The following is a 24,591-nucleotide window of genomic DNA, read 5'->3' on the forward strand; positions in this document are numbered from 1 at the left end:
TTTTGTAAAGATGAGATCTCACTGTGTTGCCCAGGCAGGTCTCAAATTCCTGGGCCCAAGCAATCCTCCCACCTTGGCCTCCCAAAGTGCTGGGATTACAGGCGTGAGCCACTGCGCCCGGCCCCTAACTGCTGCTTAAATAGACCTTTGGCCAGTCCTTGTTTATCATCCTTCCCTGCTTCCCCACCTTCAGAGGTACCTGGTGCCCCTGGGTCCTGAGCTTTGGATAAGCAGGAGACCTTCTCTACTGCTAGCGGACTCTTTTCTCTGATCTGCTGAGAGATTTGCCTGCATCTCTCTGCCTTCCTGTTTCCCCTCCCTCAGCGCCCGGTCCTTGTGGGTATATGCCTTTGCATGAACATTGCTTTCCTGTCATGTTGGTAGGGTTTCAGGAAAGAACATGTGTCTGTGTCCCAGAAGTTCATGTCGTTTTCCTATTTTTTGTTACCTCTGTACTCTCACTCTTCATTAGACCATGAGCTCCATGAAGATAGTACCTATGTTTGTTTTTCCCAACTCTCCACCCACCCCTGTTTCATCTTTAGTGGCAAGAATAATCCCTGGTGCATGACAGGCACTACACATTAGTATTGACTGGGTAGTTGAACTAACATCTTCCCTTTCTTGGATCTGGAACTCCCCTTCATTTATCAAAGTCTAGCACAGGTACCCCTCCTTTGTGGGGCCCTGGGGACTCCCCCAGGCAGAGCTGACCACTCTGTACTGCCAGGTTGTGTGGCTGCACCAGGTTCTAATTCATCTCCTTCCCTCTAGGCTGGCAGTGCCTGAGGGCCAGGTGTTGGGTCAATGCATGTGGAATCCTGTCCCCTCTAGTTGAAAAACTGTAGTTGGGACTTTGCAGTCAGCCTCACCCAACCCCCCTTCCACATCCTTCTTTTGAAAGTGTGTTTACATTAGAGTGGTTGTGTAAACAGGAAAAGAAGCCGTTTATTCTCTGGGGGCAATTGACTCACTCCTAATGCTCTGAAAGCTGAGAATTAATGGTCATTAAGGAGCATTTGTGTTTTCAACAGCTTTTCTGTTGGCTTCCTTAAAATAATTCATCTCTCTTCACAGAAGGCGAGCCTGGGGAGCCTTGAGCGTGGTACCAAGGCCCCCAGGGCTGTTGCTGGCAGTGCCTGCCGCCTGCTTGGCAAGGTGGTGGTGGTGCCATTGGCGGGATATTTACTGTGGTACTCTTAGGACCAGGCTTCCTGGGACTGGAAGGAATTGAGAGGCTGAGGCTTCTCTTCCTTCTCTGTGAAATAAAGGGGGTAACACCTGCTTAGGGGTGTTGGAGATGAGCTGCCTATTATGAATACAAGAGTTATAAAGAAATAATTTTTAGGCAACTAGAAAGAAGTAAAAGGAGTAAAGGTTCTCAGTGGAAATTTTCCTGTAATAAGAAGCAACCCCTGAACCATTTCTTTTCTAACTGAACAGGCGGCTTAAAGAGCCATGCCAGCAAGCTTTGATATGCAAATGCAAGCAATTAGAAGCTAGGTCCACCCAACATGGCCAACATGGCGGTTCCTGTCCTCTTCTCCTTGTCACCACCTGTGCCAAGTGTCATGACCACCTCCAGATAACTCACACATGTTCAGGACGTCATGGCAGCTCAGCTCACATTTGCATATTAAAGGACTAAGGTGGGAGGGCTAGGTTTTTTGCAGGCTACTTGAATGTCACACCTGGTCAAACCAATCCCCTGGGCCCTATGCAAATCAGACCCCACCTCCTCCAGCCTCCCAATATAACCAACCACAGAGGGGAATCCGCTGGGGTGGGCCCTTGGAACCTTTGGCTGTGTTCCCAGTGCTGCTCTACAGCCCAGCCACACATGGATATCTGCAGCGTGTGGAGTTACCTTTAGTACCTGCCAGTCTGCTGGTGTGAACGGTGCCTACTGTGAGTAAATGTTTCCCATAGCTGAGATCGCGCCGTTGCACTCCAGCCTGGCAACAAGAACAAGACTCCATCTCAAAAAAAAGGAAAGAAAAAAAGAAATGGACTTGGGTTATTGTGAGGTGGGAGATCTACAGAGTATACTGAGTTAGTCCAGACAAGGAATTCAGTTCTCCAGATTGAGAAAGAAAAAGACGAATAGCCCAGTAGGAAATAGGCAAGGGGTATGAACAAAAAAATGTAGGGAAGGAATCCAGACTGGCCGGTGAATGTGTGGTGAAGGACTCAGCCTCACTGGGGATATGGGAGACATTTACTCACAGTGAGGCACCGTTCACGCCAGCAGACTGGCAGGTACTAAAGGTAGCTCCACGCGCTGCAGATATCCATGTGTGGCTGGGCTGTAGAGCAGCATTGGGCGCACAGCTGAAGGTCCCAAAGGCCCACGCCAGCGGATTTCCCTCTGTCCCCTGCATAGGAGACTGCTCTGAACCTGGAGTGCATGGAGATGACCAGCATCTTTGAACTGTTACTCTGTGTCTACGTACCTACTGTTTGGAGAAAAAAAAAAAAAACAAAAACCAATGAGTTGAATGAAATTTCCTACCAAATTAGCCCCCTGGTGGGGCCTGGCCAGAGATCATGAGAATAAGAGCATTAATCCTTGCAGATGTTCATCCTGTTCGGTGGTTCCCAAACTTTTTGTGGGATCATTAATGAGTAGCTTTTCTTATTTCTAAAGAAACCTCCTTGTCACTAGGAAGAGGGAGGGTCCCAGTGTCATCCCCAGTGGCCTTCTGATACTTTCCCCAAGGAGTTAATGGAGCTCCTGCCACCCTGCAGATTGGCCAACAGCAGGAGATCTGCTGGTTGGGAACTTTGGCAATTTAAAACTTTTTGTGTGTGTGGCATATAGATATACATAACAATATTTACCATTTTAACCATTTTTAAGTGTACAGTCTGTGGCATTAAATACATTCATGTTGTTGTGCAACCATCATCACTGTGATCTCTAGAACTTTTCTCATCATTCACAATTGGACACCTCTACCCATTAAACAGTAACTCCCTATTATCCCCTCTTCTGACCTCTGACAGCTATTCTACTTTCTGTCATTAAGAATTTGACTACTCTAGGCCGGGCATGGTGGCTCACGCCTGTAATCCCAGCACTTTGGAAGGCCGAGGTGGGCGGATCACCTGAGGTCGGGAGTTCAAGACCAGCCTGACCAACGTGGAGAAACCCCGTCTCTACTAAAAATACAAAATTAGCTGGGCATGGTGGCGCATGCCTGTAATCCCAGCTACTTGGGAAGGCTGAGGCAGGAGAATCGCTTGAACCTGGGAGGGGGAGGTTGTGGTGAGCCAAGATCATGCCATTGTACTCTGGCCTGGGCAACAAGAGCGAAAACTCTGTCTCAAAAAAAAAAAAAGAATTTGACTACTCTAAATACCTCCTATGAGTAGACTCCTACAATATTTGTTTTGTATCTTAGCATATTCTTAAAGGTTCATCCATGTAAGCATGTATCAGAATGTCTTCCCTTTTTAAGAGGGCTGAATAATACTCCATTGTGTGTATATACACCACATTTTACCTATCAATTCATCTGTTGATAAGACACTTGGGTTGTTTCCATCTTTTGGCTATTGTGAATAATGTTCCTATAAACATGAGTGTGCAAATATCTGTTCAAGTCCCTGCTGCAATTGTTTTTAAGACTTTGGGAGGCCGGGCGCGGTGGCTCACGCCTGTAATCCCAGCACTTTGGGAGGCCAAGGCGAGCGGATCACGAGGTCAGGAGAATGAGACCATCCTGGCGAACACAGTGAAACCCCGTCTCTACTAAAAATACAAAAAAATTAGCCGGGTGTGGTGGCGGGCGCCTGTAGTCCCAGCTACTAGGGAGGCTGAGGCAGGAGAATGGCGTGAACCTGGGAGACGGGGCTTGCAGTGAGCCGAGATCACGCCACTGCACTCCAGCCTGGGCAACAGAGCAAGACTCCGTCTAAAAAAAAAAAAAAAAGACTTTGGGAAAGACATTTGGCCCAGCCCCTTGTTTTGCCATGAAGCCCAGAGGTAAGGGCTACCTAGTGCCCACAGCCAGGAACGGGACCCAGAAGCCAGGCCGTGACACTCCTGAGACTATATTCTCGTGCAGTGACCACCTGCTGCTGGGCTGAGGAGCCCCCCTCAGAGGCTGTGCATGTTGGATACAGTTCTGCCCTTTCTCCTGTTTATAGCTATGCCCTTTGCCTTCTGTACAAGAGAGAAGCTGCCGTGGACAGAATTTGCTGAGTCAGCAGAGGACGGGCCCACCACCAGATTCTGTCAGAAGGTAGGACATTAACTGCGCCTCTGGCAGCAGCTGCCAAATATGTGCAAGTCACAGAGCATGACCACAGCTGCTGGGTTTGGCCTTTCACCATGGAAAATGCACCTGTTTGGTTCTTGTTTTGCTAGATGAGATTAGATAAGACTATTTGCCACTTTTTTTTTTTAGCGTACTCTTAAAATTAGAGAGTGTAAGGCTCCAGAAGGGCCATTAGTAGCTTTTTCAGGCAAGGGAGCTGCAGCCCAGGGAGGGTGGTCGGAGGTGACTTTTGTAGCAAGTCCTGCAGCTGGCAAGTGGCAGAGCTGGCATTCAGGGACCAGAGAAGCCAGTTCCTCATCCAGAGCTCTGCATACTGCACTGCAGTTTGCTTGAGTCACAGAAGCTTCGATGCATGGCCTGTGTCTCATCAGTGTACAAATTGGTTTTGATTTGTCTTCATTAAAACCTCATGATATATGTTGTACGATCCCATTTATATAAACTGTCCAGAATAGGCCAATCCATAGAGACAGAAAGCAGATTAGTGGTGGCTAGAGGCTGGGGGTGAGGGAGGAAGGGAGTGACTGCTAATGGGTAAAAAATTTCCATTTAGGGGTGATGAAAATCTTCTAAAATTAGATAGTGGTGAAGGCTGCACAACTCTGTGAATATCTTGAATACTACTGAATTGCACACTTCAAAAGAGTGACTCCTTGTTCTGCTCTTTCCCACCTCTCACTGCTGTACTTGACCAATCTTAAAGTGAATCTTATGCTGTGTGAATTATATCTTAATAAAACTGTTACCAGAAAACCCATGAGGTGATGAATGGTCATTTATCCTTATTTTCACCTCTAACAAAAGAACTCTTCATTTCTTTGTATTCTCTTTCAGATTTTATACATATACTTAGGGGCTTTGGGGGCAGAACTATAATCATGGTGACTTTATCAATACTCAGTTGTGATTCCCAACATTGGTGTTCTTAGGCTGTAGAGGAAAAAAAATCTCTCATTCACCAGGTTGTTGATTTCTTGCTATGGAAAAAAGAGGAAGGAGACTGGTTAGGGGACTTTTGCAGATGATAAGCCCGAGCCAGGACTAGAGGAAGAGGGTGAAAGAGAGCTGGTGCCAGAGACACTCTGCTTCCACAGGGACTTGAGGCTGCCCTTAGCGTGGCTCCTAGTGTTGCCTTCGGAGCATGCCTCTCCCCTGTCCTGTTAAGGCCAGAGATCATGGTGGCTAATTAGAGTAGAGGACAAATGACCCGCTGGGCTGCTCATCCTGTGGTCACCAGGGATTGAGGTTCTTACTTGAGACAAAAGGAATTTGATGCCAAAGAAATTTGTTTTTTGGTATAGATAAGAAGTTTGATTATTCTTTTTACTCTTTTTTAAAGTGGTGATATATATGTATATATAGTACCATTTTAACCATTTTTAAGTGTACAGTTCAGTAGTGTAAAGTATATGCACGTTGTGCAGATCTCCAGAACTTTCGCATCTTGCAAATCTGACTCTATCCCATTAAACAGTAGCTCCCCGTTCCCCCAGTCCTTGGCAACCACCATTCTATTAATATTGTACTTTCCATTTCTGTGAATTTGACTACTCTAAATACCTTACACAAGTGGAATCATACAGTATTTGTCTTTTGGGGACTGGCTTGTTTCATTTAGCATAATATCATCAAGGTTCATCCATTTGTAACATAGAACCATGGCATCTAAGGCTGGATGATACTCCATTGTATGGATGTGCCACGTTTCGTTTATCCATTCACCCATTGATGGGCACTTGGGTTGCTCCCACCTCTTTGCTATTGTGAATAATGCTGCAATGAATATGCGTTTGCAAATCTCTTTGAGACCCTGCTTTCAATCCTTTTGGATATATACCCAGGATTAGGATTGCCAGATCAAATGGTAATTCTTGTTTAATTTTTTGAGGAACTCCCATATGGTTTTCCAGAGCAGCTGCACCATTTTACTATACTACCAACTGTGCACAGGACAATGTGATTCTTATTTAGCAAAGCATGGACATCAGGGTATTTAGTGTTCCAAACAACAAATGCAAGTGATTGCTCTGACCCAAGCCTAATGATTTAGTAGGATCATTAAATTCTTCTTCAATAAAAAACTACAACAATTGGTTTGAAAGTGGGACTCTGCTATATTTATCATTTTTCCAGCTGGCGAAGAACCATGACATGGTGGTGGTGTCTCCCATCCTGGAACGAGACAGCGAGCATGGGGACGTTTTGTGGAATACAGCCGTGGTGATCTCCAATTCCGGAGCAGTCCTGGGAAAGACCAGGAAAAACCACATCCCCAGAGTGGGTGATTTCAATGAGGTGAGCCACCCATAAGATGGATAACCAGCCCTGCTCACTTGCCTCTCCGTGTGTTGTAGATCTCTGTGGGACTTTCCGTGGGGAAGTTCTGTGCAGGATCATACTCCATGTCACGCACACTCCACTGGAGCACAGTGTGTGGCTGCGGTGTTCAGAGGGTTACCTGACATTGCTCTATATCACACAGGCAGACCGGATTCAGGCGGGACTCTCAGAGGAGTCCCAAACACCTTTAGCACAATGGGGCATATGTTTTTTTAATACAGCCTGATTTGGCCTCCTGAATTCTTTGAAGTAAGTGGTATATAAATTAAATATTGCACAAACATGAAAAGATTCCCATGGCCCCCTTCAGGCTCAGAGCCTAGGACGCCACAGCCCTGTCCTTGTTTGGTTTGGAGCGTGGCATTCCTTGTCTGTGACTCATGGAGGGGTCTGAGGTGGCCCATGTTTGTGTGTCAGGTGACAATGGGCAAACATGCACGTCTGTGTAGTGTGCGTTATGTGAAGTTTCATGTGCCCATGATCAGGGCACAAGTTGGGGGGGCCATTTTTGTTGGTTAATGCCAACCCCTGGGTGGGTAAGATGGGAGCAGGTGGACGTTTGAAGGAGGGAAAAGAGCTCTGCCTAATGCCTAAGATGCTAAATCTGAACTTGATTTGCCGTTATACAGTTGTTCAGGATGTGATGTCCCCAGTTCTCACTCCATGATTGTGGCAATCCTGGCCATTCTCAGGCTAGTCAGGCAGACAAGAAATGGCCTGCAGAGCTAGAGGAGGTTTCCCAGGGAGAAAGAAGAACCCAGCGTTTCTCAGTAACAGCTGGAGGTGGGGTGGAAAGACGCGCCCCTCACCTGTTTGCCCTGGGATTAATCTTTAGCTCCCTACAGATAGCACAGGGCTTGTCTCAGCACAGCAGGATCTGCTCCAGTGTTCACCACGTACACACATCCTGGTTGCTGCCTGACCCTGGCCAGTTTTGATGGCCAGGATCAGGAGGAGGTGGAAGGCTCCCAGAGCAGATCTGTTTGGGACCCTGATTTGCCCTCTAGCTTCCCTCAGTGCTGTCCAGGACAGTGTCCCTGCCCTGGTACCCTTAGGAACAGACAAAGAGGCAGGGATGGGAGGATGGGGTCTGGTCCACCTGCCCCACAGGGACCTCCTTAACCCTAGGCAGAATGGAGAAGGTGTGCTTTCAGGGTGTGGTTCTACTAGAAGCTTTGGCCTTAATCATTTGGGTGAGCTATGTCCCCTCAGGAAACAGCTTTCTCCTCTGACCAGGCAGAGAGTTGTTTGGATGTGCTCCAGGTCCCCGGGGCTCCACTGTTCTATATGATGACATATGGTTGCTGAGGGCATTGACCAACTCGTGTTAACACCGACCAAACCTGAGCCTTGAGTTGGACCGTGATTGAAACCTTACCAGAGTTTGAAATAGTGTGGAACGTCATTGTGGGGATTTTTTTGACATGTCAGAAAGGAGACTGGGCAAATGCTTAAGCCACTGTGATTTCCCCCCGGGGCTGGCTTATTTGGTGTCAGGGTTTTTTTGTGTGTGTGTGTTTTGTTTTTATCCTATTGAAATTCTGGAACTTAGAGTCACACTCAGGAGTGTAATCACCTCTGGACCATTGGTGATATTTCAGTTTTTCTGCCGAGTCTAAGAAAAGGGAAATCTTAAAGGTCAGAGGCATCAGCGTATGGCCCTTTGCTTTTCAGTCAACTTACTACATGGAGGGAAACCTGGGCCACCCTGTGTTCCAGACGCAGTTTGGAAGGATTGCGGTGAACATTTGCTACGGGCGGCACCACCCCCTCAACTGGCTTATGTACAGCATCAACGGGGCTGAGATCATCTTCAACCCCTCGGCCACCATTGGAGCATTAAGGTCACTCAGTTGGTGGGGTCTGGGAGGCTTCCTGGGGCACAGCCAGCTGAAGCCCAAGGCTGGTCTGTGGAGCTCCAAGGTGGCAGCAGGCAGGCGCAGCCACCAGGATGTTAACAGAGCTGAGCCCCCAGGACTCTATGTTGTACATATGACCAGCTTTTCAGTGAAAAGAATCCTCAAGATGGCAATGAGCAATCCCCCACCCGCAGCAAGAGTTAATCTACAGGCCGGGCGCCGTGGCTCAAGCCTGTAATCCCAGCACTTTGGGAGGCCGAGACGGGCGGATCATGAGTTCAGGAGATCGAGACCATCCTGGCTAACATGGTGAAACCCCGTCTCTACTAAAATACAAAAAAAATTAGCCGGGCGAGGTGGCGGGCGCCTGTACTCCCAGCTACTCGGGAGGCTGAGGCAGGAGAATGGCGTGAACCCGGGAGGCGGGGCTTGCAGTGAGCTGAGATCCGGCCACTACACTCCAGCCTGGGCAACAGAGCTAGACTCCGTCTCAAAAAAAAAAAAAAAAAAAAAAAAAGAGTTAATCTACAGTAAAACACCAACCTCTGCTGTGATTCCGAACAGTGAGATGAAAATAATTCCCCCCTTTCCCTATAGTCACCAGGGGGCTTCAGAAAGCCCCACATTGGGCTGGGCTCAGTGGCTCACACCTATAATCCTAGCACTTTGGGGGGCCGAGGCAGGTGGATCACTTGAGGTCAGGAGTTTGAGACCAGCCTAGCCAACGTGGTGAAACCTTGTCTCTACTAAAAATACAAAAATTAGCCGGGCATGGTGGTATGCGCCTGTAGTCCCAGCTACTCGGGAGGCTGAGGCAGGAGAATCACTTGTACTTCGGAGGCAGAGGTTGCAGTGAGCCAAGATGGCACCACCGCACTCCAGCCTGGTGACAGAGCGAGACTCCGTCTCAAAAAAATATAAAAAACGGCCGGGCGCGGTGGCTGAAGCCTGTAATCCCAGCACTTTGGGAGGCTGAGACGGGCGGATCACGTAGTCAGGAGATCGAGACCACCCTGGCTAACATGGTGAAATCCCGTCTCTACTAAAAAAAAAATACAAAAAACTAGCCGGGCAAGGTGGCGGGCGCCTGTAGTCCCAGCTACTCCGGAGGCTGAGGCAGGAGAATGGCGTGAACCCGGGAGGCGGAGCTTGCAGTGAGCTGAGATCCGGCCACTGCACTCCAGCCTGGCGACAGAGCCAGACTCCGTCTAAAAAAAAAAAAAAAAAAAATATATATATATATATATATATATATATATATATATATAAAACAAAACCCACATCTAAGTCCTTGGAGCATAGTAGGTGCCTAGCCAGCATTGGCTCCTGGTTGGGGGACTGTGGATTCCTAATCCTCACATCTGCAGCATCCTGCACAGGTAGGGCAGACATCTGGACAAGAGAAGCCACAAATGAGGGAGCTGGAGATCAGTCAAGGAAATTTGTCTTTAACCAGAGAAGGATTTAATTTTTGTAATACATAACAAGTGTTTTGGTGTTAGCCTCACCCCTAAACAGATAGAACTGCCCTTGTCAAGGCAGGGTTGGGGGATGAGGGGAGGGTGGCCCTGGAAGCTGGAGAGCTGGGCAGTACCCCACCCCTGGGGCCCCTCATTTAGGAGGGGCATCCCGTGAGCTGATCTGACTGCATGACTGTGCTGCTGCTGCCTCTCTCTTCCACAAAGGCTGAGCATTTGGGTGGTTTCCAGTTTTGCATCACTACAAGTAACAGAACTCTAGGAATTTATGTGCAAATACTTTTCTCCCCAACTCACTTCCTTCCAAGCAGGATTCCTGCAGCAGGAGGTGCTGGCTTTCACTTTCTGTGGTCTTGGCTGCCGGTGTCCTTGGCAGGACAGGGGTGTGCCCTGTCCTGCCATGGATGGGCAGCTTTGAGTCTCTGTCGGCCTGCACCTATCTCTCTTGTCTTCATTCTTGACTAAATTTCAGTTGAATTTCTTCTTTTTCTTTTTTTCTTTGAGACAGAGTCTCGCTCTGTCGCCCAGGCTGGGGTGCACTGGTGCAATCTTGGCTCACTACAAGCTCTGGGTTCATGCCATTCTCCTGCCTCAGCCTCCTGAGTAGCTGGGACTACGGGCGCCCACCACCACGTCTGGCTAATTTTTTTGTATTTTTAGTAGAGATGGGGTTTCACTGTGTTAGCCAGGATGGTCTCAATCTCCTGACCTCATGATTTGGTCTCCCAAAGTGCTGGGGTTACGGGCATGAGCCACTGCCCCCAGCCGAATTTCAGTTGAATTTCTTCTAAACGTCAGGGTGTGACATTTACCTTTTCTTTTCATATAGTGCCCCTTTCTCAAGAGTAACATCCCCTCCACATTCAACATTTATTTGCACAGCAGGTTCCTTCTGGAGCCAGAATGCAACCCCTCATCTGTTACCTTAGATCTACCACCCTGCCCATGTACCTGGAGATCTGGTCCATGTCCAGGTGGGGTACTGTTGGGTAGAAGAGGAAAATCAGGCCTCCATCTCCCCTCAGAGAACATACTGGAGTCTCATGGTGGCCAGATCACCAGTGACAGCATTCATTGGCAGTCGTCAGTAGAGTTATTACTGGTCATCCAGCTACCAGGCCTGGGCAGAACTGTGGGGCCACCCCCTAGAGCAGCCTCCTCTGCTGGCTCTGGGTAAGACACTTGGCAAGCTCCATCTCCCCACTGGGGTCCCTAGAGGAACCCAAAGCACTAGGGTATCTGGCTTCTGGGCCGGGGCAGGCAAAGTTGTGGCCATGGACTCAGATGGCTCCTCGCCTTGTGTGCAGAGGCCCTCCCTCCCTAACCCTGCTATCTCGGGCTTTTATTAGCTCCAGTTAGGCAAACAGAAGCACCCCAGTGCAATATGCATATAATTGCTATGTCCTCAGCAGCCTATTAGGCTTATTAAAAATGATTGATTTTTCTTTCCTCAGCCAAGAATCATCCAACCCTTGGCTTTCCAGGCTGTGGTGAGGCTGGCAGTAAAAACTAACAGGTCTTTTGAAAAGCAGTATATTTCCTGAGCTCCGAAAATGCTCATGCCCTTTGGCCTGATAATGATATTCCTAGAATTGTAGCCTGAAGAAACAGTCTAAAAGAGGAGGGAAGGCCAGGCACAGTGGCTCACGTCTGTAAGCCCAACCCTTTGGGAGGCCAAGGCTGGCAGATCACTTGAGGGCAGGAGTTTGAGACCAGCCTGGCCAACATGATGAAACCTCATCTCTACTAAAAATACAAAAATTTGCCGGGCATGGTGGCCGGTGTCTGTAGTCCCAACTACTTGGGAGGCTGAGGTAGGAGAATCGCTTGAACCTAGGAGGTGGAGGTTGCAGTGCGCTGAGATTATACCACTGCACTCCAGCGTGGGCGACAGAGCAAGACGGAAAAAAAAAAAAAAAAATAGGAGGGAAAGGCAATGTATGTGAAGGTGCTCACAACAGCTTACTTTACAATAACGGAAAAGCTGACAGCAGGAGAAGTGTCTGGGCTAAGTACATTGCAGCCCACCTCTTCCACAGGTTATTGTACAGCCAGTAAAAAGAGTCATAATGAAGGTAATGCAAAGTGACGAAAGCCTGTGAGCAAGAAAAAGACATGTTCAGGCTGTGGTCAGAACTCTTGGAAAAAAAAGAAAAAAGAAAAAGTTTGCCTATGGACAAGGATAGTCATAGAGTGTGGATAAAAGGCAACAGGTGGTTTATTAGGATGGTAGGATCCTGGGTGGCTTTCTTAAAATGATGAATGATGGAATTGATAGTGTTTTTCAACACAATGCTGGGCAAATCCCCACCAACATTGGATCACAGCATCCAGAACCATCCATCCCCTTTTCTGGCACCTTCTGCCACCTGTATCAGACAGACATACACATGTGCATGCACACACGTGGGTCAGCAGGGTGTCCTCATTCATTTTTGAGTCCCACAGTTCTAAGTACACAGTAGTGTCTGAGTGCTTTTGATTAGGTTATCCTCATAATCCAAGGATGTGTTCCTTACAGCTTGGGTGACCAGAGATTTCTACTACCTGTGTACATTCACTGGCAAGTCACCATCCTATCCTCTAGCTGCATCTTACCTTCCCACTGCGATTATTTTTAGGGATTTGTGTGTACTGCACTGGAAATATGGCAAACGTCCCCACTCCCCCATCAGACTTCATGATTCCTACACACACTGGGCTCTCACTCATCCCAGCTTCCTTTCCCCTGGTGGCTTTGAGAGCATAAATTTTATTGCCAGCTGTGGGTTTGGGTCCTACACAGAACACCTCCCTGGAGAATTTGCAACTAAGATGTTTATGGCAATTGCCCTGCAAGTGTCTATTTAATTCCTGAAAATGTCATTTACTGGTGTGTTTCTGTAAAAATCATTTCTGAAAAGTTTTGTCAGCTTGGCTTAGCAGCTGGGGGAAAAAAGCAGCAAAATGAGTCCCCTCAATCAAGCCTGTGATTTTTCATTTTTTCAGACTTGTGAATCCTCCTGAGAATTAGGCTTGTGACAAGCACCCACCCCCTCCACCTCCTCCCTGGTTTAAACCAGGTGCATGCTGTCAGGAAGGAAGATTCCAGGGCATTTTGCTCCCAGTCACACAGTGTTTCTAAGTGGGCATTACTCCTGTCAATCCAGAGTCTTTTTTTTTTTTTTTTGAGACGGAGTCTTGCTCTGTCGCCCAGGCTAGAGTGCAGTGGCACGATCTCCGCTCACTGCAAGCTCCGCCTCCCGGGTTCACGCCATGATCCTGCCTCAGCCCCCCGAGTAGCTGGGACTATAGGTGCCCGCCACCACACCTGGCTAATTTTTTTGTATTTTTACTAGAGACGGGGTATCACTTTGTTAGCCAGGATGGTCTCCATCTCCTGACCTCATGATCCACCCACCTCGGCCCCCCAAAGTGCTGGGATTACAGTCATGCCTCATGTACAGTGCCCAGCCTCAATCCAGAGTCTTAAAGGTGTTACTCAGACAAAAGATAATTGGCAACAAGAAGGCCCACTGGATTCCATGTCACATCTTAGTTGGCGGGCCAGAGAAGGACAGGATCTCTGGTTGGGGCCATGTCTCCCATTGCACTCTCCCTTTGCAGGTGCTGGAGTGAAGAAGGCCCACAGCTCATCCAAGCCTGTGGGGTGCCTCCCTCCTGGGCCACTCCCTCCCTGGCCAGTAGGAGAACCAGGAAGCCTTTACTTAGAGACTCAGGGTTCAGAAGAGGGAACTGGGAAGTCACTGGGAAATGTTCCAGCTTGGAGGAGGTGACCCTGCTGCTGAATCTGACCCCTTATGCTATTACCTAAGTTCCTTTCTTGTTTACTGGCCCTGAAATCTCCCACTTTGGAGATTGCCTTGTAAGGCAGCACAGCAGGGTAGGAGAGTTAGGGTAGGGTAGGTAGAGCCTGCGCTCAGCCCTCACAGGCCCTGACAAGCCCGCCAGGCCCCTGGCTCCCTTCTGGCATTCACCAGGAGAGGTTCTGCCCAGCCCAGCAGGTGGGTTCCAGGAGAAGGGATAGAGGCAGGAAGTGGTGGTTATGGAACTCCTACCACTTGGATCTTCACCTGCATGGGTCATTCAGTCTTCATAGTCTTCCTTTGAGGACATTTCAGAAAAGGAAACTGAGGCTCAGGATGAGGATTTGATCCAGGGCTGCCAATTCGTCTGACAGAGCACAGCCACGTGTCTTATGCCTGCAGCAGGCCCTTCCCAGAGGCTGTTCAGGCCAGGGCAAGGTGCTGAGGACAGGCTGGCCTGCTTGCAGGTTTGGGCTGTGACCAGTGAGTCTCCTGGCTGTCCCCACCACCAGCCCAGGAAAGCCTGCAGCCAGGCCAAGCTCAGGGCTAAGCATCCACTGAGTCTGGCTGGAAAGTCGGCAACCTGGTTCCTCTTGGTCTTCTCTTACAGTGAGTCCCTGTGGCCCATCGAGGCCAGAAACGCAGCCATTGCCAATCACTGCTTCACCTGCGCCATCAATCGCGTGGGCACCGTAAGTCCCGAGGTCTGGCTGGGGGGAGGAGCCGCCCCCTGGTGGCCCTGGTGGGGACACCACGTTCCCTCTGCACACATCCACAAATCCTAGGGTCCGGAAAGGGGTAAAACTGGCTTGGTCTGTTACTTTTTCAAGATCTCTCTGTCCTCTTGTTTTTTCTGTTTTTGTATTTGGCTGAAGCCATTTTGAAAAGATCTTTGACATGGCAGTTCTCACCCTGTCACGTCCAAATGTCCAGTGTATTTTCCCCCTTGACCCCATACACTAAACAGTTTTGACTGCCAAACAGAATGCACTTATTATATCTCTTCCTCATCCTTATTAATCAGATATCAAACTCTAATCAGAGGATCTTTTCAGTCTGAGATAACCAAGGTTTCCACACTAAGTCGATCTGACTTTAGCGGCATAAAGAAACCTGATGTTTTGGCTGGGTGTGGGGGCTCATGCCTGTAATCCCAGCACTTTGGGAAGCCGAGGCTGGCAGATCACCTGAGGTCAGAAGTTTGAGACCAACCTGGCCAATGTGGCAAAATCCTGTCTCTACTAAAAATATAAAAATTAGCAGGGCAGGCTGGCACGTACCTGTAATTCCAGCTACTCAGGAGGCTGGGGCATGAGAATAGCTTGAACAAGGAGGCAGAGGTTGCAGTGAGCCGAGATCGCACTACTGCACTGCAGCCCGGGTGACAGAGTGAGACTCTGTTCCCCCCAACCCTCCCCAAAAAGCCAGATGCAATGGCTCACGCCTGTAATCCCAGCACTTTGGGAGACCGAGACAGGTGGATCACCTCAGGTCAGGAGTTCGAGACCACCCTGGCCAACATGGAGAAACCCTGTCTCTACTGAAAATACAAAAAATTAGCCGGATGTGGTGGTAGGCATCTGTAATCCCAGCTACTAGGGAGGCTGAGGCAGGAGAACTGATTGAACCGGGAAGATGGAGGTTGCAGCGAGCCAAGGTCACGTCATTGCACTCCAGCCTGAGCAACAAAAATGAAACTCCGTCTCCAAAATAAATAATAAAATAAATGAAAATAAAAGAAACCTGATGTTTTAGTTAGCCTGTGTAACCCCATCACAGGTTGATGTATAGTTTCCATTAGGCTTTGGAGGAAATACTGAAAGCAGTGTGTGTACCCGCCCACTGCCTTCACAGACCCTGGCCTGGGGTTTTTAATTACTTCAGGCCAGCCTCAGGTGCCCACAGCCCTGAGGACCAGTTTGTGCCCAGTGTCTTTCTCTTGTCTCAGATTATAAACTCCCCAAAGGCACCGTCCAGGTTTTTACTCTGCTTGTCAAATTCCCCGCTGGCCCAGGGCTGGCTGCTCAGCAGGGGTGTTTAATAAGCGCTTAATTGCCCCGTGAGTACAGACCATTCCAGCTCACCTTAACTGTTTCCCGGCTGACTCACCTCTTGGCCTGATTGCCGTGCTCTTCTGAGTGAGCTGGAATGAGTGTAGTGGTAGTGCCACCTATAGGTTCCTCTTACCTTGGTCTTATTTCACAGGAGCACTTCCCGAACGAGTTTACCTCAGGAGATGGAAAGAAAGGTATGTCTCAAGAACCATGGTGGCTGCAGTTGAGGAGTGGGCCTTCTTCTCCCCTTCTCTGTCTGCTTTCTCCGGTCAGGATCTGCCACATAGATCATGTCTGTGTGCCTGGCACCTAGGAGGAGGTGCCAACTCCTCTCTGCTTTATTGCCTGCAGTGTGGGAATCAGACTGTGACTGGGGTGTGGATAGGCAGTCCTGGGCTTGAGGAGTGGGTTGGACTCCATCCATTCCCGGGACTGGTGTGAAGATGAACTGAGAGAATGTGGGGGATCCTTTGTGAGTTCTCTGAAAGGGAGAGGGGCTCTCATTCAGCCTGTGGATCTCCCTCTCCACTTTTCTTTGTCCTTGTCCCCCCTCCCCTTGCCCAAACCAGCTGTGCAGATGCCACAGGGCATTGGCATGGATGCCCCTGGGTTTCTAGAGTCTATGGCTTGTTTTGATCCAAGGGCACATACCACTTCACCTCTGCTAAGAACCCTAAAGACTCCTTTCCCATGTCTCTGGCCAAGAATGAGGGAGGTAGGGACTGCCTCCCTCACCAAGGAGGTATCTGAACTAGCTCAGAGTGTCCTCTAGAAAGCTGGAAGGGGGCCGGGCACGGTGGCTCATGCCTGTAATCCCAGTACTTTGGGAGGCCAAGGCGGGTGGATCACCTGAGGTTGGGAGTTCAAGATCAGCTTGGCCAACATGGAGAAACCCAGTCTCTACTAAAAAAAAAAAAAAAAATTAGCTGGGTATGGTGGCCTGCACCTATAATCCCAGCTACTTGGGAGGCTGAGGCAGGAGAATCGCTTGAACCTGGAAAGTGGAGATTGCGGTGAGCCGAGATCGCGCCATCACACTCTAACCTGGGCAACAGGAGTGAAACTCCGTCTCAAAAAAGAAAAAAAGAAAAAAGAAAAACCAGAAGGTTCTGAGCGGATCTGTTTTCCAGGAAAACACTTCCTGAAACGGTCGCAGATGCCCCCGCTTCAGGCCCCCGGCTTCTGGAGTTCCTGATCCTAGTTACTGCAAATAGAGATGCAGAAAGAGCAGGGGAATGAGCATCCACTGGGTGCCTGCTGCATCTGGACCATGCTAGGCCCTGCCCAGCCCCACCTGTTCCTTACACATGTGTGGGGTGGCTGCTAGTCCTCCCTGACTGGTGAAGGGACCAAGGCCTGGAGGGAGGGTGAGGGTGATGCAGGTGGCAAGGCAGATGAAGGCAGAGCCTCCAGCTCACTGTGGGGGCCCTCATAGGAAGCCCCCAGAGTGTGACCTTCTGATTTCCTTAGGCTGTGGGTGGGAGCAACACCTCTCAGAAGGGTGACATTTAGACATTTCCCCAGGGGCAAAGGGGAGCAGCATAAGGGGGCCATTTGCAGCAATCTGCTGGGCCTTCAGGCCTAAGATGAGACACAGGCCTTTTGGGCCTCAGCATTTTGCCCCTTAGCGGGGCAGGCTGGCACGCGCCTGTAATTCCAGCTACTCAGGAGGCTGGGGCACGAGAATAGCTTGAACAAGGAGGCAGAGGTTGCAGTGAGCCAAGATTGCGCCACTGCACTGCAGCCTGGGTGACAGAGTGAGACTCTGTTTCCCCCCCCCCCGGCCTCCGCCCCCCAAAAAAAGCCAGACGCAATGGCTCACGCCTGTAATGGTATGGACCCCGTGTCCTGGGCCTGCCTGAAGGTGCCTGACCCTCTGCAGAGCCCACAGTGCATCTACACAAACTCACAGATGTGTTTCTTTCCTCCTTTGAAGCTCACCAGGACTTTGGCTACTTTTATGGCTCAAGCTATGTGGCAGCCCCTGATGGCAGCCGGACTCCTGGGCTGTCCCGTAGCCAGGATGGACTGCTGGTTGCTAAGCTCAATCTAAACCTCTGCCAGCAGGTGAATGATGTCTGGAACTTCAAGGTAGGTCCCCAGGACCCCTGTTGTTGCCTGCCCCTCTGCTTTGGCCCTCATCCTGCTCTCAGGGCTGGGAACTGCTGTTGTGGGCTTGCCCATGGCAGCATGAGGTACCAGCTCCCACCCGAGGTCTCTGTATGAGCTGAGGGTGGAATCTCTGCCTCTTTCTTGGCTCCTGGGAGGAACAGTTGGGTCAAACAATGTACAGGCAGCAGGCTGCGATAAATTCTCCTCTCATCTGATTTAGATTCTGGGTGCCTTCAGACAAATTAATCTCAATTTCATTTGTCCAGAGAATAGAATGGATTGGCTCCTCTAATCCTTTTTCCTTTCCAGGCATTTGCACTTATCACAAGATAAATGTGCATGTCTGGTTCTGCTTGTGGCTAGTCCCTGTAGTCTAGGCCTTGATGATAGCAGGAAATGGGTCATGCAGAGAAATGGAATCTAGTGGCTCTGCCACAACCTTCCTTCCTTGGTCACCTTAATTAAGCCCCTTCTGCTCCCAAGCCTTAGTACTCCCAGTTGTAAAATAAGGGGGTTAACTCGAAGGTCACATGCTGGCTTTGACACCTAATGCCCTGTGATGTCAGGAGTCAGAGGAATGGAGGCGTCTGCCCTCCTGGGATGGGACTCCACCCTAGAAGGGCTCACAGCTTCAGAGTTTGCTGTATTAGTGTCCGAAAGTATTTCCACCAACTCAACAGCCCCTTTCCTTTTTTTTTGGTGGCATAGAGGGCATGGAGACAAGGTCTTGGCTCTGTCATCTAGGCTGGACCGTATGGCACAACCATCGATCATGGCATCCTTGACCTCCTGGGCTCAAGCCATCCTCCCACCTCAGCCTCCCGAGTAACTGGGACTATAGACATGCACCACCACCATATCCAGCTAATTTTTAAATTTTTTATAGAGACTGAGTCTCATTATGTTGCCCAGGCTGGTCTTGAACTCCTGGCTTCAAGCAATCCTCCCACCTTGGGCTCCCAAAATACCAGGATTATAGATATAAGCCACTGTGCCCTGCCTCAGCCACCTTTTATAAGCAAATCGTATAGCAAATAAATGTCCATTGTTATAACTGACTTTCCCCGCTGTGACTGAGAGACCACCAGGGCCTCTGATCCACCCAGACATGGGCTTTTTTGGTCTTGATCCTGTTTTCTGAGCATGGGTTCCTCAGTCTCGGATCCTTGTCAGACACACAAGGTGTTGGGCATGAGAGAGTCTCCTGACCTCTCTCTCCTCTTTCTGGGCAACTAGGATGAATGTAGGATTCCACCCAAATCAGAAATCGGAGTCAAGAATGCTGGCCAACTCTTTTTAATAAGTATCCCAGGAGCAGTAAACCAAGTGTTTTCTCATTAGACACTTCTTAGAAGCAGAAGCCTTCCCAACTTTGGTAATGGGCATGAGCTCCTGTCAAGGCTTTATGGGAGTAGTCCACCTTGGGAAAGGAGGGAGGGAGGGAGTGCGTGCTGGGTGTGAGCACCCTGGGTGGGCTTTCCAACCCCACTAGGCTCCGTATCCATGATGAGATGCCACATGGAGTAGACAGAACTCCAGACCCATCCAGGAGCCCCTGGTTCAAATCCCAGCCTTTTCTACAACTGGCTGATGACCTGGAGCAGGTCCTCTCTGGGCTGTAGGCTGCTCTTCTGGGGAGCAACAGGACCACAGGACTCCCCTTCTCCCTCCTGCCTCAGCAGACCACACTTTCCGGATAGACAGGTCGAAGAGGTCACAGCAGCCAAGACTGGGCTGTATGAGTCATCATGGCATCTGTGAACTTTGCCACAGTACCAGAATCAGTGCCAAGAGGTCACTGTCAACGAGCCTTCCTGATGCATTCGTGTCCCATGACTGCCCTCCAGTGGCAAGAGGTGGTGGCGTGTAAGCGATGGGGATTTATAAAACCAGAACCTCTAAAGTACAAAAGTATATCTGTTTTGCTTTCAGATGACGGGCAGGTATGAGATGTACGCACGGGAGCTCGCTGAAGCTGTCAAGCCCAACTACAGACCCACCATCGTGAAAGAGTAGCTGGCCTCAGTGCCTGCCTTGGGGTGAGGAAGACACCTCTGCCCCAGTGGATTAGCAAGGGTGGCAGGCGTAACACGTCCAAGTTATCCCCAATAACATTGTCCAGCTTGGCTTTAAAATCCCCAGGCAGGGGGAGGGTGGCTTGGGGAGTGACTTCTTAATGGATAAGGGGTTTACTTCTGGGGTATTAGAAATGTTTGGGGACTAGGTAGAGGTGAATGTACTAAATGCCAGTGAATTTGTGTATACTTTAGAATGTTTCAGTTATGTGACTTTTACCTCAACTAAAAAAAAAAAATGCCCAGGTACTGCTTGTGCAGGTGGATTTGAGGTTAGGCAGATGATGCTGTCCATCCTGTACACCAGTGGGAAGAGGTTGAAGGCTGATCCAGAGACCCTGAGCCTACAGCAAGGCTGTGGTGAGTGGGATGGTCTTTGGATGTGTCGGCTTAGCTAGACTACAGTCCCGAGTAATTCAGTCAGACACTAATCTAGGTATTGCTGTGAAGGTATTTTGTAGATATGACAAAAGTCCATTCCCAGTCGACTACGTAAGTGAGATTATCTCAGATAATCTGGGTCAGCCTGACCTGATCAGTCAAAAGGCCTAAAGAGCAGAGCTAAGGGCTTCCCTGAGGAAGAAATTCTGCCTGTGGACAGCAGCCCAGCGCTTGGCGAGAGTTCCTGACAGCCTGCCCCTCCTGATAGCCTGTCTTACAGAGTATAGACATGACTAGCCACTTCTACAATCACTGAAGTCAATTCCTTGCAATAAATCTCAATATATGCCCTACTGGTTCTGCTTCTCTAGTTGAATCTGACTGATACAGATTTTGGTGCCAGAAGTGGTTCTAAACAAATAGAATCTTAAAGATGAGTTTTCTGCATTGGTTCTGGATTTTTTAGAATTCTTCTCTAGTTTGATTGAACTTAAAGGCATTAATGACTCTATTTCCATAGAGTCAGGGTAAAGAGGGTAGTTGGTAGTCCACAGCATGGTGCAGCAATAGTAATTTATGTGCAAGGCCAGCCATCAGCCTGTGTCCAGAGTTCCAGCTTGCCCTTTCTGATGGCTTGTCCTGTGGATATCAGACTTGCCTGACCAGATTCCATCATCATAGAAGGTCATTTGTTGCACTAAATCCTTGTATATCTCTATCCATCACCTACTAATTCTGCTAGTTCTGCTAATGTGGTTGAGCTCCATTTTACACATCAGATTATTCACCTCTCTACACCCTGGTTTTCACATCTGTCAAATGGAACTGGGCCAGGGGCGGTGGCTAATGCCTGTGATCCCAGCACTCTGGGAGGCCAAGGCGGGTGGATCACTTGAGGTCAGGAGTTCAAGACCAGCCTGGCCAACATGGTGAAACCCCATCTCTACTAAAAATACAAAAATTAGCCACGCATGGTGGCGCGTGCCTATAATCCCAGCTACTCAGGAGGCTGAGGTATGAGAATTGCTTGAATCCGGGAGGCAAAGGCTGCAGTGAACCGAGATCACGTCACTGCGCTCCAGCCTGGGCAACAGAGTAAAAGCCTGTCTCCAAAAAAAAAAAAAAAAAAAAAAAAGAAAGGGACCATATTCCTGTTTTACGTCAAGACAGTGGTAAAAGACAGATTAGATGGACCAGGGAGCCCCTTGGCAGTTTTCAGTGCCGTGCCTATTTAGCCCTGTCCTTACACAACACAGCAAGAGCCCAATCTGCCAAGTCTCAAACAGCAGTTGACCAGAGTATCAAGTTGGGGGGTGGGGTTGAGATTCTGTAATTCCCCACTTACTGTTCCCAAATCAGAGAAGGCAGTCTCATCCTTTCACTGGCCCAGCAGCTGAATTATATGGAAACCTCCACGGCAGGGCTAGGGTACTCCTGGACAGCCACCAGGGATGAGAAACCCTGATGGAGCTGCCTGGCCACAGCTCTGCAGTAACTTCCTTGAACTCTCTGTGCTGCAGGTTTTCACTTTACCTAATGGCTTCCTTGTACCTTTAAAAAAAAATTCCAGTCCCACAGACACGGTGAGCTTTTTTTGCCTGGTCCTTTAGCTTTCAAAACCTTAGTGTCAGCCAAGGCAGGCAGATCACAAGGTCAAGAGATGGAGACCATCCTGGCCAACATGGTGAAATCCCATCTCTACTAAAAATACAAAAATTAGCTGTGCGTGGTGGCGCACGTCTGTAGTCCCAGGTACTTGGGAGGCTGAGGCAGGAGAATCGCTTGAACCTGGGAGGCGGAGGTTGCTACGAGCCGAGATCGCACCACTGCACTCCAGCTTGGCAACAGAGCGAGACTGTCTCAAAATAATAATAATAATAATAAAACTTAGTGTCTTTGGTTTCTAGAAAGAGGGTGTAATCAACCTAATACATAAGCTAGCTTAGGTGACAAATTGGTGCATTTGTGAAATAGGCATGAATAAATGCACCACAACTCTTTGATTATCGCAACTCTCATTGCCTGGAAACAGAACAGTCAGGCCCATCTTAGAGTAGGCAGGCCCTGCACAGGCAGGGTCATTTCAGGGTTTAAGGCATCCCTGGAACATGTAGATGCTCAGTAAACATTTGAATGAATCTGTGGTGGAGGTTTTTGTTTCCTTGTGATCATTGCTGATGTCATGGGGCAGTCTCTCAGACAAGAAATTGCAATGGTTCAGTGTACATGGCCGGTAGGCCCATGGGCCCCTGTAATCTTGGATGATGCCTTCTGACCCCTCAGTTTTCTCACCGGTAAGATGACAGGTGGCTGGGCTCAAGAATTTCTCCCTAGAAATTCTCAGTTCTGGCAGGCCACCTTCCTGCCAGGCTACAGCTTTATTGCTGGAATCTGGGGTGGAGTAGCTGAACTTCAGTGTGCCCAAAAGAAAAAAAGGAGGCCGTGCACAGTGGCTCACATCTGTAATCCCAGCACTTTGAGAGGCTGAGGCAGAGGGATCGCTTGAGCTCAGGAGTTCAAGACCAGCCTGGGCAACAGAGACCTTGTCTCTATAAAATTAAAAACAAAATTAATAATAGAAAAAAAGAAAAGGGCTAAGGCATTATTAAATATAGACCAGACCACATTTTAGGCCACAAAAAAGACTCAGTGAACTTAAAGATTAAAGTCATAAAAGTGTATTTTCCCATCACAATGGAACAAAACTAGAAATCAGTAGCAAAGGAAATACTGGAAATTTTTAAAAATTAAACAACGACCGGGCGCGGTGGCTCACGCCTGTAATCCCAGCACTTTGGGAGGCCGAGGCGGGTGGATCACGAGGTCAGGAGATCGAGACCATCCTGGCCCATATGGTGAAACCCTGTCTCTAAGAAAAATACAAAAAATTAGCCGGGCGTGGTGGTAGGCGCCCATAGTCCCAGCTACTCATTAGGCTGAGGCAGGAGAATGGCGTGAACCTGGGAGATGGAGCTTGCAGTGAGCCCAGATCGTGCCACTGCACTCCAGCCTGGGCGACAGTGAGACACCATCTCAAAAAAAAAAAAAAAAAGAAGATAACACACTTTTTGTTTTCTGAGACAGAGTCTTGCTCTGGCACAATCGTGGCTCACTGCAATCTCCGCCTCCCAGGTTCAAGTGATTCTTGTACCTCAGCCTCTCGAGTAGCTGTGACTACAGGTACATGCCACCGTGCCTGGCTAATTTTTGTATTTTTAGTAGAGACAGGATTTTGCCGTGTTGGCCAAGCTGGTCTTGAACTCCTGGTCTCAAGTGATCTGCCTGCCTCAACCTCCCAAAGTGATGGGATTACAGGTGTCAGCTACCCCTCCTGAACAACACATTTTTAAACAACCAATGGATCAAAAAAGAAATCATAAGGAAAGTTACATATCTTGAGACACATGAAAACAAAAACACACCAAAACCTATGGGATGCAGCAAAAGCAGTGCTGAAAGAAACTTATAGCTATAAATGCTTACATTTAAAAAGAAGAGTCTGGGCACGGTGGCTCACACCCATAATTCCAGCACTTTAGGAGGCTGAGGTGGGAGAATCGCCTGGCCCCTCTACAAAAAATTAAAAAATTAGCCAGGGATGGTGGTGCACACCTGTAGTCCCAGCTATTCCAGAGGCTGAGGTGAGATGATTGCTTGAGCCCAGGAGTTTGAGGCTGCAGTGAGCTAAGTGAGCTATGATGGCACCACTGTACTTTGGCCTAAGCAGCAGAGCAAGATCCTGTCTCTTAAAAAAAAAAAAAAAAAATCAGCAACTGAACTATACACATTATTTATACATTAAGACACTAAAAAAAGAGCGAATGAAAGATCTAACAGAAGGAAGCCAATAAGAACAGAGCTAGAGAATAGAAAAAGAACAAGAAAAAGTCAACAAAATCAAAAGTTCCTTCTTCAGAAAGATCAACAAAATTGACAACCTTTAGCTAGATTAAGAAAAAGACTCAAATTACTAAAATGAGAAATGAAAATCAGGACACTACTACCAATTCTACAGAAGTAGAAAAGATTATAAAGTACTACAGACAGTTGCATGGAAACAAACTGGATACCCTAGATTAAACGGGCAAATTCCAGCTGGGCGTGGTGGCTCACATCTGTGATCCCAGCACTTTGGGAGGCTGAGGTGGGTGGGTCACTTGAGGTCAGGAGTTTGAGACTAACCTGGCCAACATGGTGAAACCC

At 48.7% G+C, this 24,591-nt stretch overlaps 1 protein-coding gene across 2 annotated transcripts in view; it reads left to right on the forward strand.

Annotated features, from left to right (window-relative positions):
• LOC105498494 (beta-ureidopropionase 1) overlaps positions 1 to 20,741 on the forward strand; it is a 33,334-nt gene extending 12,593 nt beyond the window's left edge. The window contains exons 4-10 of one of the 2 annotated variants that reach the window (XM_011770653.3): positions 4,153 to 4,247; positions 6,417 to 6,578; positions 8,298 to 8,467; positions 14,377 to 14,458; positions 15,972 to 16,014; positions 17,757 to 17,911; positions 19,865 to 20,741. In XM_011770653.3, the coding sequence (XP_011768955.1) occupies positions 4,153 to 4,247; positions 6,417 to 6,578; positions 8,298 to 8,467; positions 14,377 to 14,458; positions 15,972 to 16,014; positions 17,757 to 17,911; positions 19,865 to 19,948 (791 nt within the window). In that variant the 3' untranslated portion in view covers positions 19,949 to 20,741. The remainder of the gene's footprint in view (positions 1 to 4,152; positions 4,248 to 6,416; positions 6,579 to 8,297; positions 8,468 to 14,376; positions 14,459 to 15,971; positions 16,015 to 17,756; positions 17,912 to 19,864) is intronic. The other variant, XM_011770654.3, reaches the window with a different exon arrangement.
• The last annotated feature ends 3,850 nt before the right edge of the window (positions 20,742 to 24,591 follow it).

Source organism: Macaca nemestrina, chromosome 15, assembly GCF_043159975.1.
Source record: "Macaca nemestrina isolate mMacNem1 chromosome 15, mMacNem.hap1, whole genome shotgun sequence".
Taxonomy (NCBI): Eukaryota; Metazoa; Chordata; class Mammalia; order Primates; family Cercopithecidae; genus Macaca; species Macaca nemestrina.